Raw genomic sequence first — 17,734 nt, forward strand, 5'->3', positions numbered from 1 at the left:
CTTTGCTATCTGCTGCCAACTTCCCCGTAGAACGATATTTGGAACATAGTCTTGATACGGTTCATTTTTTCACGCGATATTTATCACAAATACTTTTTTGTGACATTCCACTTACGTAATCGCCAATAATTTTCTTTCTTAGTTCCAATCCAAGACTGTCGGGAGCCATTTTTGCACTTGAAGTCATAAAAATAATAAAAATAAATAATCACGCTTCTCAAGGCTTACCGTGTTACATTTACCGTGTGATGATACAATAATGCTCTGTGGAACACAACGTCTTGGTTGGATGTGGACTGTATTGATGTAATGAAAAGCTTGTTGTATTTCACTTCATGTATTGATGTTCTTCGATAAAACACTTTGATAAAACTCACTTCGATAAACTGTCTTGATAATACTGACTGATTGACTTCCATATACTGACTGAATTATATGTCGATTTACATGTCTCTTATTTAGTAAAATGAACCTGTGTGAACCTAATCTGGAAGATTCTAGATGCTTCTTTTCGATGCTTCTGGAAGCTTCTGGATGCGTCTGGATGCTTCTTGTTTTGTCTGCTGCAAAATGACACTTGTCAACGAAATTCTGCCTGTGTGGTGTCACCTGTCAGCTGATTGTTCATGTCATGGCGTGCTATGACTCCAGACTCCTGAACTGTTTGCTGTGGTAGTATAGATCGTTTCGTTTTTAAGACATGTAAAATTAGGAACACTTTTTAGCATTGTTCGATGTTGGTTGCAAGTGTTTTGTCCAATGCTGTATATTGGTTTTGTAATTTTATTTTAACTCTATAAACTTTTTTCTCTCAAAAAGATTTACTTTATAATTAAAAAATGAAATTAAAACAAAACATATAAATTATATATATATATATATATATATATATATATATATATATATATACATATATATATATATATATATATATATATATATATATATATATATATATATATATATATATATATATGTATATATATATATACATATATATATATATATATATATATATACATATATATATATATATATATATATATATATATATATATATATATATATATATATATATATATATATATACATATATATATATATATATATATATATATATATATTATATATATATATATATATATATATATATATATATATATATATGTATATATATATATATATATATATAATTTAAATGTTTTGTTTTAATTTCATTTTTTAATTATAAAGTAAATCTTTTTAAGAGAAAAAAGTTTATAGAGTTAAAATAAAATTACAAAACCAATATACAGCATTGGACAAAACATTTGCAACCAACATCGAACAATGCTAAAAAGTGTTCCTAATTTAGTATCTATGTATATATTATATATATATGTATATATTATATATATATGTATATATTATATATATGTATATTTTATATATATTTATATATTATATATATGTATATATTATATATATATATATATATATATATATATATATATATATATATATATATATATATATATATATATATATATATATATGTAATTTATATGTTTTGTTTTAATTTCATTTTTTAATTATAAAGTAAATTTTTTTGAGAGAAAAAGTTCATAGAGTTAAAATAAAATTAATAAACCGATTTTTTCAGTTATTGCTGTTTATAAAATAGGCCCCCAGTCATATATGCCGTTTGCGCGTTGGCAAGGCCTGCAATATAGATCGCCGTGCATTAAACTTAATCGGCTATATTGATTTTTAAACTTTAGGGATCGTACAAAAATTACGTGACGCTAACTTTCACAATAAACAAAACAAATAAAATCAAAAGCTTTCCTTCGCAGAGTCTTTAAATACAAAATTAAATTAGCGCAGCAAGTTGAATGAAAATCGTAGCGTAAAAGAGCTTAATATCCCTACTTCTGTTTTTAAATATATTTTGCGTGACGTAATTTATGTACCCCTAATCCAAATGTTTAAACAAGTAAAATTAAAAACGAATTTTTAAAACCCAATATGTTATTTGAACACAAATTTTGTTGTCAATTTTTTCTGATATTTTATTTTATTAATATTCGGCTGTATGCGTGTATAAAAAAAACAAAAAAAATTCAGGAAAAGACCAAGTCTCGAACCACACTCATTCCGTAAATGAAGTCAACGCCTTATCCAAATAAGTTAAATTCAAGTCAAGTGTGTAGCAAATAATATAATTATTTTAAAAATTATCACTCTTCTTTCCATATAAAAAATAAACTTAATTAAAATTAAATAAATTAATTGACAAAGCTAATTATTGAATATTGTATTCTCATCAAGCAAGAGTATGTATGCAAAAATTGAAGAAAATGAATCATCAGGAAGTGACTTAAAAATTGATTGCAAAAATAAAAAAAATAAAAAATTTCAATAAGTTGCAAACCTTAAATACTATCAATAATACTCGTAAAAACGTTTTTGATATAAGCTTAATGAATAAATTCTTATTCCATAATTTAAGGCATAAGTTAAAATTAAAAAAGAATTTTAAAGATTATTTAATTTCTTAAAGTATCATTTGTTTCATTAAACACAGAGACCATAGAAGTATTTTAATTTATATTCTATCATCAATTCTATCATGTTTATATATACTTTTAAGCTTTCTATATTTTGAAGAATGGTTTGAGCCAGATCTAGATAAGTATTAATAAATATATCAGAAATTATTCCTTAAATTACAGCTTAATTTAAGCCTTGATGCATTGATTTCCATTAAATTTGATTAAGTTTGTAAAAATGTCATATCATTATTTTGATATCTTTCATCTTGTGCATTCCATCGCTTATAATTATAATTGATGTTTAATTTTTCCAATACTAGGGAAGTTGATATATTTTGCAATGTTTTCAAAGATTACTTTTTCAATCAGATAGTTTTTCACTTTGTTGCAAACCTGGAACAAAAATGGTTGTTACATCTAATATATATATGTTCCAATTTAACCAAAATTTTAACTCAGTTTATCATTCTATCATCTATCTACATACATAAATACATATATACATACATACATACATAGATACATACATACATACATACATACATACATACATACATACATACATACATACATACATACATACATACATACATACATACATACATACATACATACATACATACATACATACATACATACATACATACATACATATATACATACATCATATATACATACATGCACACATTCATACAGGAACTGGTTTACCTTTGTCGGAGCCCAAGCTAAAACTCTTTGCCTTTCAGGATAATTGTTAATGCAATACCTGACCTAGTAATTTGATTAATGACATTAGTTTATTACCTATAAAATTATAGTAATCTATAGTCAATATGTCTTCACCCTATGTATCATTTTTTTTATTGTATTCTTATGTATTTATTCTTTCAATACTCAAGGACCCATGTAAAAGAGCCTATTTTTGATCAATTTCATTTTAGAAAATGATCTTTCTACTAAGCAGTTTGTTATCATCAGCACAAGGTAAATACGGAGCGCAAGCTCAACATTAGGGAATTCTACCCGCACATCTTTCTGGTATATAAGTGAACGCATTAAATTTTCCATGCACATGTGCATATGTTCCTCAAACAAGAAAAACCTTCATTTCTTAAGTTGCACTAACTCATTTCCAAAGAAAGATAAATCTAAGTCATTTGTTTAAGTTGCAGCAATCTTGTTTTCTGCTAACTTGACATTCACAGAATCGAGTTGCACCAACATAGAAAAGCCAAAAAAAAAGATAATTGTGATCATAGGCATGCATTCTCTGATAAAGAGCAGACACTTTATGATCAATCACTGGAACAAAACTCTCAACACAAAATTTCTAAGAAGGTGATATTCGATTATTCGATATTTGGTATGTACACAGTCTAAGAGAGTTAGCCACATATTTTAAGTTCTTGAACGAACTATCAAATGATTTTTTGTTCTAGCTTATTGCATATGAGCTTTGCAGACCCTGAGCTTTGCAGTGTACTTCAGTTAGGTTATCTTTGTTGTTAATAGGTCTGTGGAGCACATCTTCAATTTATGAATAGCCATTTGCTTGAGCCTTATTGGCGCTTAATTTGGGAAACTAGTGCGCTGAACTTATTTCTTTAGGTAGACTAAAATTTTGCTGACTTATTGTCATATGCCTGCCCACAACAATCTTTAATATCAATTTTGTTTGAAATTAGAAATTTCAAAAGTTCCTCAAACATATCTTGTGGTGTGTGTCCCTAATTTGCTTGATTGTTACAAGTCTCTCAATAGGTGATCTCTCTTTGCCCTGATCTCAATTTGAGAAATTATTTCCTTTAGCATACAATTAGCACCAACTTTTCACAAACTGCGGATGATAGATCCGAATTCAACAATCAGTGTTAAGCTTCTAACACAAAAAAGAGTTATTAATCAATCAGTGTTGAGCTGCTAACAATGTATCTAATAAAATAAAGTCCATTTTTATTTAGACTTAACATTAATTATTTATGAACATTTTTTAATTTTGAAAATAATCTAGTGCCATGCCTAAAGTTAAAAAAAAAAATTAAAAAAGGAAAAAGGTCCTCTACATTTGGACAAGTTCCTCATTATATACCATCGGGAATGGTCTGGTAAATTGTATAGAAGTTTGTTAAAACACTGATATTGTACACATTTATTATTTTAAAATGTTTAAGTGATTTCAGGTCAAGATAGATAACAATAATTTTTGATTTTTTAAACCTATGTCTTTATGACTCTTAAAGTCCCCTCAACCCTCTTTATAGTTAATTGTTATACTATTTTCAAGAGATTTAAACCCTTTTTAAAAAATGTTTCACTTTTTTTTTCTTATTTTAATAGATCAAGTTGAAAGTTTGTATCAAGTTGTAGACATATCTCGCTGTGGCATAACTTGTGATGTAAATGCTCGTTGTTCATGTGGAACAATAAGCGGCATATACACTTGTGCTTGCTTGCATGGTTTTTATGGATCAGGAAGCCCTGGTAGATGCTATGGTAAATATATCTTCCTTTTAATATAGATAATATATGACTAAATCAATTTTGTTTATTTTAATTTTTCTATTAATTTTTACTAGTGTAGTTGCATGTGGACTTGTTTAATTCCAGAAACACATGTTTAAAAAATAAGTTGTTCTAAAAGATTTTAGATTAATTTATTTTTTAATAACAGTCTGCTTTCAAAATAAGTTGTTCTAAATTACCAATCTGCTTTAAAAATAAGTTTTTCTAAAAGGTTTTAGATTAATTTATTTTTAATTAACAATCTGGTTCATGTCCTGCTGCCTTGTAGGATATGCCTTTTTAGGCAAAGGCTAGGAGATGCCAACTCTGACTTAAAACACCCCTGCCTTGGGGCTCTTAGTTGAATAAAGGCTCGAGATGGTGTCTTGATAAAAATACTCATCTTGGGCAGAAATGCTAAAAAATATCAAAGTATTAAAAGTGCCATGTTGCGCATAGATGGTGTCCCTATTTGTACTTTTGGTGTGTATTGCGGAGGCCACATTTGGAGCCCTTTATTATGGCTTAGGGTTTATTAATAGTAATGAGGCAATTGCTTGGGCTATTAAACAGTGTTCTGAGTACTATCTATGCTTTGAGTCAAGTTCTTGAACAAATTTAAAATGACTTAAGTACCAAAAACTATAAAACACAAAAAACCATGATCATCACCAAGTTCTCCAAACCTATCATTCACTAATATTCATGGTCTTTGAAGTAACTTTTCTTCTGTTGAGTCTTATCTCTTGCAAAGTTCACCAGACCTACTTGCTCTTTGTGAGACTAATTTGAGTTCAGCTGTCTTATCTTGCTATCTTAGTATTGATGATTATCTTTCTTTAATTCATAAAGACTCCAATAGTCACATGCTTGGCCTGGGCATTTACATTCGTAAGAATTCACCCATTTGTCAGGAAACTAGGTTTGAATCCACAGACTATTCTTTTATGTGCTTTTGTTTAGCACCACTTCACTCTATCGCCTTTCTCTTTGTTCTATAATGCTCTATTTCATCTCAAGACTGCACTCTTTTTGATGTTATTTCTGATCATATTGACCAAGCCCTCTCTCTTTATCCATCAGCTAATGTAGTTGTTGTTGGTGACTTTAATGCTCACCACTCTGAATGGCTTGGCTCTAGTGTCAGTGATTCTGCAGGCAGTTAAGCCCACAACTTTTGCTGATGCAAATGTGCATCTTACATGACTTCGTGGGTTCAGGCTGGCATGGAATCTTTTGTTCCCTCTCGACGTTTCCAGGTCAAGCCTCACTCTCCTCCATGGTTTTCCTCACACTCTGCTGTTTATTACTGCTAGAACCCATTGTAAAAATGGTTTTGTCTAATGCTAAAGCCCACTATTCTCAGGTCATGGAATCTCTTATCTCATCTCAAAAATTAGGCTCTCGTGACTACTGGAGAATCTTTAATAGTATTAATAATAAGGGTAAATCTTTAATTCCACCTCTCTTGTATAGTTCAGACTTTGTCACCTCACCTAAAGACAAAGCTGAATTGTTTGCTATAAACTTTTCATCAATATCATCTCTTGATTCCGCTAGTTGCATTCTACCTGATATTGCCAACAAACAGGTTGATCCATTGCTTGACATTCGTATCACTCAAGCTTCTGTATCTAAACTGATTTCCTGCCTAGACTCTTCTACAGCTTGTGGCCCAGACAACATACCTTTTATTGTTTTGCAGAAGTGTTTTCCGGAGCTGTTGTCTATACTCTCAAAACTGTTCAACAAGTGCTTATCAGAGTCTTGTTTTCCAGCCTGCTGGAAAGCAGCATCTGTTGTCCCTATCTTCAAAAATTCTGACTAGATAAAGGTGGAGAGGTTAAGACCATCGTTCTTGACATTTCAAAAGCTTTTGATAAAGTTTGGCATGCTGGTCTTCTCCATAAACTTTCTTCTTATGGTGTATCTGGCAACATCTTTAAGATTATTGAATCCTTCCTTTCCAATCATAGTTTAAAAGTTGTCCTCAATGAAAAGCACTCCTCTTCTTATTCTGTAACTTCAGGAGTTTCTCAAGGTTCTATCCTTAGCCCTATACTCTTTAATTTACATTAACAATCTTCCAGATATTGTCACATTTATGGTGGCATTGTTTGCTGATGATACTACCATTTACTATTAGTTGTAATAAGAAACCAAGACTCTGATTGCTTGGAGGGGGCATTTGAGCTTGAAAAGGATCTTACTTGCTACTGCTACAGCATGGGGCTCACAGTGGCTTGTGAACTTCAATACAGATAAAACTAAATTTTTTTCAGAAGATGTTTAAAAAAAAAATTGTTGTTACTTTATTATAGTTAATAATTTATTATTTTTCAGCATTTTTTATATAGTTTAAAAATGAAAGTTTTTATAATTTATAAATGTTGCATTATTAAGATCTTAATACATATTCCACGTACTAAAAAACATTTTTATATCCGGAGTATGTATTGCAACTTGCTTTAGCTTAAATTGTTAACTAAATTGCTTTAGAGTGTCCACTTGGAACGTATAAAAAATATCCTTCACCTGATCCTTGTATACCTTGTCCAAAATTTTCAACATCACATAAAACTGGATCTACATCTCCTGCAAATTGTGTGTGTTTTCCGGGTTATACTGGGCACCCAGAAATTGGTTTACCATGTGTTCGTAAGTTGATTGTTGTTTATTTTGTAAATTTTTGTTAAACAAAAAAGTTGCTTAATTTAATTTTTTATTCTTTTTAACTTAAGTTTTATTATTTTTAAAGTTTTATTTTTATCACTGTTTTACTTAAGTTTATTTTAAGTCAGTTTGACCTTTTATAGATTGCAATTAGACATTATTATTTAGCAAAGCAATGTCCAAAACTACCTTCAAATATAGTGAACGGCCAGGTATCATCTTGCGGAACATTGTTTTCTGAAACTTGTACATTTTCTTGCAACCCTAATTATCATGTTGCAAATGAAGTTGCTGTAGTTACATCAAGAAAACTGACATGCACTTTAGATGGTCAATGGGACAAACCCGTTCCATTATGTGTCTGTATGCAAATTTTTTTTTTTTAAGTTTTATTATTTAGAATATATTACTATACAAAAATTTATTTAAAGTTATTTTGGTTGTTTTTATAATTAATATTTTAATAAGTTATAAATTTATATTTTATTTTTTTATGATATGAAAAAATGAAAAAATTAAATTTTTAATTATAATTTTTTTTCTCAAAAGACTTCTTTTTTAAATCACATGAGGGTTTAGAAACGTTTTTTTAAATTATAAAATTTTTTGCTAAAATCTTTTTCAGCTTACATGACAGTTAAAAAAAACTGTTCAGTTTTATTAATAAAAATAGCTAATAACATACTTAAAAAATTAGTTGATAAATTTTTTAAGTGTTACTATTATATGTCTTTTGTTTTTATATAAGATGTAACAAATTATTCTAATGACAATTTTGGTGATTAGGTTTTGTTTAAAGCTTTTTGCTTAATTTTTTATGTTTAAATGACTAAACTGAATGCTTTTAAAAAAGAAGGAAACATTACGGACTTAATAGATGATACATACATTTTTTCCCACTAGATTTGTCAACTCACATCTTTGAATTTTTTAAATAATCAAACCTTGTATAATAACTGAAAAATGATATTGCTGGAGCAAAAACAAATGAAAATAAAAACAGGCTTGAGATATTTTTTTTCCTTTAAATTCTTTGTTTAATTTGGGTCATTTTTGAGCAATTTTTGAGCAAACCATATAGGTTTGCTCAAAAATAACCCAAATTAAACAAAGAATTTAAAGGAAAAAAAATGACCCAAATTAAACAAAGAATTTAAAGGAAAAAAAATATCTCAAGCCTGTTTTTATTTTCATTTGTTTTTGCTCCAGCAATATCATTTCTCAGTTATTACACAACGTTTGATTATTTAAAAAATTCAAATTTTTATGAAATTTGAAAATGAAAATTTTTATGAAATTTATATTAACAATAAAATATTTAATTACATAATTAAATATTTTATTGTTAATATAAATTTCATAAAAATTTTCATTATCAAATTTGATAAAAATTTTTCAACAGTTATTATATTTTACTTTCATTTAATATTTTAAAAAATTTTTTGAGTCTTTATTTACATTATTTCTTTATTTATTTATTTTTAGTCTTTATTTACATTATTTCTTTATTTGTTTCTTTTTAGTCTTTGTTTACATTGTTTCTTTATTTATTTCTTTTTAGTCTTTATTTACATTATTTCTTTATTTATTTCTTTTTAGTCTTTATTTACATTATTTCTTTATTTGTTTCTTTTTAGTCTTTGTTTACATTGTTTCTTTATTTATTTCTTTTTAGTCTTTATTTACATTATTTCTTTATTTATTTCTTTTTAGTCTTTATTTACATTATTTCTTTATTTATTTCTTTTTAGTCTTTATTTACATTATTTATTTCTTTTTAGTCTTTATTTACATTATTTATTTATTTATTTCTTTTTAGTCTTTATTTACATTATTTATTTCTTTTTAGTCTTTATTTACATTATTTATTTATTTCTTTTTAGTCTTTATTTACATTATTTATTTCTTTTTAGTCTTTATTTACATTATTTATTTCTTTATTTCTTTTTAGTCTTTATTTACATTATTTATTTATTTATTTCTTTTTAGTCTTTATTTACATTATTTCTTTATTTATTTCTTTTTAGTCTTTATTTACATTATTTATTTATTTATTTCTTTTTAGTCTTTATTTACATTATTTTTTTATTTATTTCTTTTTAGTCTTTATTTACATTATTTATTTATTTATTTCTTTTTATTATTTATTTACATTATTTATTTCTTTTAGTATTTATTTAAATTATTTATTTATTTTTAGTCTTTATTTAAATTATTTCTATATTTATTTCTTTTTAGTCTTTATTTACATTATTTATTTCTTTTTAGTCTTTATTTACATTATTTATTTATTTCTTTTTAGTCTTTATTTACATTATTTATTTATTTCTTTTTAGTCTTTATTTACATTATTTATTTCTTTTTAGTCTTTATTTACATTATTTATTTCTTTATTTCTTTTTAGTCTTTATTTACATTATTTCTTTATTTATTTCTTTTTAGTCTTTATTTACATTATTTATTTATTTATTTCTTTTTAGTCTTTATTTACATTATTTATTTCTTTTAGTCTTTATTTACATTATTTATTTCTTTTTAGTCTTTATTTACATTATTTATTTATTTCTTTTTAGTCTTTATTTACATTATTTATTTCTTTTTAGTCTTTATTTACATTATTTATTTATTTATTTCTTTTTAGTCTTTATTTACATTATTTATTTATTTATTTCTTTTTAGTCTTTATTTACATTATTTCTTTATTTATTTCTTTTTAGTCTTTATTTACATTATTTATTTATTTATTTCTTTTTAGTCTTTATTTACATTATTTATTTCTTTTAGTCTTTATTTACATTATTTATTTCTTTTTAGTCTTTATTTACATTATTTCTATATTTATTTCTTTTTAGTCTTTATTTACATTATTTATTTCTTTTTAGTCTTTATTTACATTATTTCTTTATTTGTTTCTTTTTAGTCTTTGTTTACATTGTTTCTTTATTTATTTCTTTTTAGTCTTTATTTACATTATTTCTTTATTTATTTCTTTTTAGTCTTTATTTACATTATTTCTTTATTTGTTTCTTTTTAGTCTTTATTTACATTATTTCTTTATTTATTTATTTTTAGTCCTTATTTACATTATTTATTTATTTCTTTTTAGTCTTTATTTACATTATTTATTTCATTTTAGTCTTTATTTACATTATTTATTTATTTCTTTTTAGTCTTTATTTAAATTTTTTACATTTAAACGATCAAAACAAATCAAGAGATCACACATTTGTGTAAATAGAACTGCTCAACCAAAAATAATGTCAAAGTAGATAATAAAAACGATATTTTTTTGTGCGACAAAATGAAGAAAAAATTAAAAAAAAAACAAACTTATATAGATCTTTTATTATATTGTATATTTTTTATCCTGATACATACACTAGTGAAAATTATTTGAAACTGATTTATATTGAAGTTCATTATTTTGTAGCCATCGAGTGCGCTAACCCCCATGATCCTCCAAACATGGAAGTTAAATGTAGTGGGTTTACTGTTGGAAGTCAATGCGGATTTAAATGCAAACCAGGTTACATTTTAGAAGGCGCAAATGTGCGAGAATGCAGAAGTAATGGACTTTGGACTCATGATATGCCATATTGTAGAAGTAAATTTTTGCATTTTTATTAATTCTTTTGTTTAAGATTTTTTTAACATATTTTAATTCTTTTTATTTTTATTTTCTTTCTTTAGTTGTAACATGTCCTCAATTGCGCAAGATTGACAATGTTAATGTTAATCCCATAAGATGTTTAAATGAACCAACAGATTTTAATGATGCATGTTCTTTCTCATGTAAGCCTGGGTTTAAATATATTTCTGGTGAACAAAATCGAGTTTGCTTACAAGATGGTACATGGAGTGGAAAAGAGCTTGTTTGTTTAGGTTTTTATGTTTTTTTAAATTTATTTTCTTTTTTTTACTACTGTTTTAGAGTGCAAAAGCTAACCTATGAACAGAGAATTATAAATAAATTGCTTCAAGTTTCAAGAACAGTTAACTAAAATTATTATGCTAACTATAAATATTTCAAAATTTTATTAGATAAAACTCCTCCCTCCATCAGATGTCCAGAACCTGTTCTTGCTGAATCTGAGCCTGGACGAGCATATAAAGAAATAAGCTTTTTACCTCCATCTGTAATTGATAACTCAATATCAGGGAGTGATGATATAACAGTTACTCAATCACCGTCAAATATTGTTTCTCCTTATGAATTTCCTATTGGCATAACTCTTATATTATTTACAGCTGTGGATACTGCAGGAAATTCAGATTCTTGCACTTTTCGTGTAGAAATTGTTGGTGAGTCTTAAGTTGTTTTGATATTTAATCTAAATGGCTTAATTGTTAAAAGTTGTCTTCAATAAATTTAATTTAATTTTTTTTTTACTTAAAACACTTAAAGATAGAGAACCACCAATCTTTACATATTGCCCAGAAGATATTCTTGGAACCACAACTTCAGCTATCGATAAACATAAAGATGTTACATGGAGCTTACCAAAATTTATAGATAATTCTGGCTATGTAAATCTAACCTATTCATCACATGAATCTCCACACAAGTTTCCAGTGGGGCCAACTCAACTTATACAGTATGATATAGAAGATTCATCAAATAATCGAGCTACTTGCGAGTTTTTCATAAAAGTTGAATGTATGTTTTTATTTCTTTACTCTGAACTTTATGTTTTTATTTATTTCTGTGTTTTAATTGGTTTAAAATGAGCTATCTGTAACTCATAAAACAGATCATTATTGATTGGGGTATCAAGAATAATAACATAATAGCTTAATAAAAGCTAAAAAGGTTCTAATAATAATGAACAATAAGCACAATACAAGTATGCACTGCACTAAAATCATTATTATTTTAAATAGGTTTTGAAATAGTATTACAGACCTACTAAAATGAATTATTAGTATAGTTACTATTTTAAATCGGTTTGTTTTAAAATAGTATTACAGACCAACTAGAATAAATTTATAGCAAGAGTAGAACTAAAAAAAGAAAAGCCAAATTAAAATTTTTTAAAAAAATAAAGCACCAAACAAAAAAATACAAACAGAAAATCTAAGAAAAGGGAAGACTGACTTTAATTTTCTGAACTTTTTTTTTCTGTCTTCACTTTTCTGTTTAACATTATTATTATCAGTCTGAGTGACATAGGCCAAAGCCTGAAAGATTTTTGTTCAAGCTTTTAGCTAAAAAATAAATATATATCACCATGATCGGTTGAAATTTGGACAATTTTAAATTGAGTTTTCTCTAAAACCACTTAATAAATTTTATGTTTTTTTTTTATAATGATGCTAATATAATTAGTTTTCTTGTGTGTGAGTGTAGTTTTGTTTACTCCTCGTTAGTAGTTGCAGTTAGTTGTTGAGTAAAGAGTCAGAAAATCGAAAAAAAAAAATTAAAATTTTACATGGTTCTCATATTCTTTGATTTTAAAAGAATGTAAAGTTCCAAAATCAACTGTTGGAGTTATTATAAAATGTTATAAGGAAAACAAAACTGTAAAATGAAATCGAGAAATGGTGGAAAATCAAGAATTATTTCCAAAAAGAAGGTAAAATCAATAGTCGACTCAATTCATTAAAATTCTACTCACAACAAGATTTAGCTACAAAGTTTAAAAGCATTAAAGCTTTCATTCAAAGAGTATTCAAAAAAGAAAATCTGAAAGAACATTACAAGAAAAAATACCAAAAAGGTTGCCTAATGGAGAAATCAAGGCGATTGGATTAGCCAAAAAATTGCTTAAATTAATTACGAAAAAAAAATGTATGCATTTTAGAAGACAATGAAACTTACTGTATAAAAGATCACTAGATGCTTCCAGGTAATCAATACTATTATCAGTTAAAACTTTATAAACCTTCTGACAATTTTAAGTACATTTGAGTAAGAAAATCACTTTCAAGTTCCTTGTATTGCAGGCAATTTGCTGTTGATGTTTTAAAAGCACTCCTTTCATAAAAAATCAATCTTTGAAACCAGATTTATATGTGAGTGAATGCTTGTAAAAACGACTTCTTCCTCTAATTAAAAAGCACAAATAATCAACCTTATTTTGACCAGATCTGGCATCGATCCACTATTCCAAAAAAGTTGTTCAGTGATACAAGAAAAAAAGAGTCAATTTTGTTCCAAAGGATGCTAATCCACCAAACTGTCCTGAGCAGCGAGTAATTGAATCTTACTGGGCAATTGTGAAGGTAATATTGAGGAAAAGAGGCAAATGTGAAAATAGTGTTAAAAGTTTTCAAGATTTATGGATTAATGCTACAAAAAAAGTGGCGCAAAATTAAGTTGTGGAGATGATGGAGGATACTTTAAAAAAAATTAAATTGTTTGCATGTCGTAAAGTTAAGACTATATTTTTGTTGAAATAAAAATTAATTATGTAAGCATCATTACAAAAAGAAAATTATTACTATTTGTGAAGTTGTCTTTGAGAAACTCAATTTAAAAACGTCCAAATTTCAACCGATCATAGCGATAAAGCCAAAATGTAACATTACATAAAACCATCTAAAAGATAAAATAATACACTACTATATAATAAAACACTATTGACTATTTGTTGAAAATTGAACAATTACCTTGTAAATTTTAGAAACGCTTAGGAAAAATTTAATTTACAAACTAATTTTTTTTTCTTTTTTTTTTTTATAGAAAAATAACATAAAACAGCAGTAAATATTAAACAGTAAATTGTAAAAACTATTTTCTTAAGCTAAAGTTGTTCAACTATTTTTTTTTTAATTAAGCTAAGACCTGTCCAAAACGTGAACCACCTATTAATGGTGCAGTTGGATGCCAGTATGTTGGTGGAATGGGCCATATGTGTTCAGTAAACTGTCAGAATCCTTACACATTTAATGGGCCACTTGCATTTTCATATGTTTGCACAATGAGTGGAACTTGGAGTACTATTCCCCCAGGATTTCGTGACTCAATGTGGCCAGATTGCACTGGTAAGATTACTACAAATAACTAATAATATAATTTAAAAAGATAACTTATAAAAAAATAGTCAATTGTTACCAATATTTTATATTATTGTTATTTAATTCAAAATATGAAATAAACTTTTTGATTTATACTGTTTAGCCATGCAACCTCAAGAAGGTATGGGTCAAAAAATGAAGTTTTTTTACTACAGTGGAAATTGCCATGATAGTTTTGAAGCTCGATCAATAATTGCTGACAACTTTGTAAAACTTCTGGATAGGGTTATGCGAAATGAAGGAGGCTGTGCAAATGCTGCTAATGCTCGTGTATGTCAATCAGAAAACGTTGAAATAACTTGTGGTAAAGTAGAAACAATTAATGGAAGAAGAAAAAGAAGTTTACAAGTAAGTTATTTTTTATTTAAACATGACCTTGATTAGTTTGAGTTTTAATTGGTTTGAACACAAAACAATGTTCTTCAATGACAACAAAAACATAGTTCAATTGCATTATTTTTCATTGACAATGTACTTCAATAAAACATGCATCATTGACACTTTATTAACAAATGTCCTGTTATAAAAAAAACTAACCATACAGTCATCCTACATTTTCACAGCATTACTTTGATTTTTTTTCCATTAAAATTATCAGGTTTCAAAGCATTGAAAACAAAAAATATACAAGTAATATAAAATGCACAAATATAAAGGCACTTATAATTTGAGGATTTAAAATGGTTGCATCATGGCCTAATAGTCTAAAAAAAAAAGGCAATCAATAGTTTTAGCAAATAACAAAAATCATCTTCAATTTTTAATGAGGCCGCAAGCAACCACTAATTATAGAGTTAGTAGTTATTGGAAGAGAAAAAAATGAAGTTTATAAAGAAATATAAAGGATAACAGACAGCTTAAAAGATTGCAAATTATATGAATCAGGAAAACAAAAAGAAGGGAGCGAATTCCAAAGAACTAGGTGAATAAGAATTTTTGGAGCACTTAGGTCACAGTGAAAGGATGAGACTTGGTTTAACAACGAGTAACACAAGAATGAGTTTTTGTAGATGGCACAAGAGGCGCTAGCTCTTTAGAGCAGCGCCCATTAATGTATTTATAAAAAAGAGAAAGAGAAGCGACATTAAGATGATGTGACAATGGTTGAAGGTTAGTTGCAATTGCAGGGGCAACTATGTTTACAATGTATTTTTGCACCTTGCCTAAAAAAGAAAGAGCATCATTTGAAGATCCACTCCAGATATAGCAACAGTATTCCATACAAGGACGGGTTTGAGATTTATAGAGATAAAGAATAGAATCAGGAGTAAGAAAGTAGCAAGCACGATAAAGAGATGCAACCTAAGCAGATACTAATTTTGCAATGGATTTGATACATAGTTTCCAAGAAAGGTTGGAAATAAGAATTATTCCTAGAAGACGAAAGGTAGATGACTTATCTAGTACAATACTCTTCATAAATAAAGGAAGATCTAGGTGTTGCAATAACAAATAGCTGAAAAAAAAAGAGTATTATCTGAGTTCACCAGCCACTGTGAGCCCCTTACTATATCAAAAGTGAGATCCTTTTCAAGCTCAAATGTCCCCTCCAAGCAATCAGAGAGTGTATCAAGACTAGAATAAATAGTAGTATCACTAGTGAACAATGCCATTTTAGATGACAATTTCAGGGAGATCGTTAATATAAATTAAAAAATATATAGGGCCTAGGAAAGAACCTTGAAGTGAAGAAAGAACTCTGAAGTTACAAGAAATAAAGTAGAGTGCTGTCAATTGAGGCAACTTTTAAGAAGGATTCAATAGTGTTAAAGATACCTGCACACTGTAAGAAAAGAGCTTCTAAAGAAGACTAGCATGACAAACTTTATCCAAGGTTTTAAAAATGTCAAGACCAATAGCCTTGACCTCTCCACATCTATCTAATGCACGATAAAACGTATAAGTTATTACCATTATGAAATCAGTAGCAGAACAAGAAATTTATATTAATGATCAGAGAGTAAGTTATTAGCTTCATGGTGAGAGATTAAATGTTTGTTAATTCAAGAAAAAAATCAAAAACCTTGCTTATGATAGGAAGAAGACTAATAGAGCGGTAGTTAGACAAGTCTCCAGATTTTTTGAAAATAGGATAACAGATGTTGCTTCCAAGAAGGCTGGAAAACAAGACTCTGATAAGCACTTGTTAAATAGTTTTGAAAGTATAGACAGCTCTGGGAACACTTCTGCAAGACTATAATAGGTATGTTGTCCAGACCACAAGCTGTAGAAAAATCTAAGCAGTAAATCACTTTAGATGCAAAAGCTGGAGTGGTATGAATGTCAAGCAATATATCAACCTGTATGTTGGCTATATATAAGGTAGGATGTGATCAGTGGAATCAAGAGATGAGATTGATGAAAAGTTCTTAACAAACAATTCAGCTTTGTCTTTAGGTAACAAAATCTGAACCATGCAAGAGAGGTAGAGTATAGACCTTTATTATAGACACTAGTAAAGATACTCCAGAAGTCTCTGGAGCCTAATTCTTGAGATGAAATACAAGATTTTGTGACCTAAGAATAGCAGGCTTCAACATGGCACATTTTTAATGTCTCTCAATGCATTTTTTTTTTACAATGGTTTCTAGCAATAGTAAACAAAAGTCTATTTTTTGAAGAATTGTTATGGAAATTGATATGGGAGTAATGGTTACAATTGGAAATTGCAGCAGCACAATAAGAGGAAAACAATGAAGAAGAGTGAGGCTTGACTTGAAATTGTTGAGAGGGAATGAAAGATTCCATTCCAGCCTGAACCCAAGATGTTACATAAGAAGCACATTTGTCAGTAGGAAGACAAAAGATTTCTACCCAAGGGCCATCATGAAGAAAATTACGGAAAGAGTCCCAGTCAGCTTTAAGGTAGTTGTAAGAGATGCAATAATAGGGGGATTCTGATGATGAAGAAGAATGAGATAATAGTTTTAGTGAGATCAAACTGTGATCAAAAGCATCTAAGGGTGAATGCGGAGAGACTGAGCACTGACTAGGATCAGAAACAAGAA

The 17,734-nt window shown here is 27.5% G+C and overlaps 1 protein-coding gene across 1 annotated transcript in view; it reads left to right on the forward strand.

The window, feature by feature from the left end:
- LOC100203429 (sushi, von Willebrand factor type A, EGF and pentraxin domain-containing protein 1) overlaps positions 1-17,734 on the forward strand; it is a 76,573-nt gene that overhangs the window by 11,005 nt on the left and 47,834 nt on the right. The window contains exons 2-10 of the mRNA XM_065812283.1: positions 4,872-5,027; positions 7,536-7,694; positions 7,878-8,072; positions 11,140-11,313; positions 11,400-11,591; positions 11,751-12,011; positions 12,115-12,366; positions 14,487-14,693; positions 14,830-15,074. Of these exons, the coding sequence (XP_065668355.1) occupies positions 4,872-5,027; positions 7,536-7,694; positions 7,878-8,072; positions 11,140-11,313; positions 11,400-11,591; positions 11,751-12,011; positions 12,115-12,366; positions 14,487-14,693; positions 14,830-15,074 (1,841 nt within the window). The remainder of the gene's footprint in view (positions 1-4,871; positions 5,028-7,535; positions 7,695-7,877; positions 8,073-11,139; positions 11,314-11,399; positions 11,592-11,750; positions 12,012-12,114; positions 12,367-14,486; positions 14,694-14,829; positions 15,075-17,734) is intronic.

The sequence above is a fragment of the Hydra vulgaris genome, chromosome 12 (assembly GCF_038396675.1).
Source record: "Hydra vulgaris chromosome 12, alternate assembly HydraT2T_AEP".
NCBI classification, from domain to species: Eukaryota; Metazoa; Cnidaria; class Hydrozoa; order Anthoathecata; family Hydridae; genus Hydra; species Hydra vulgaris.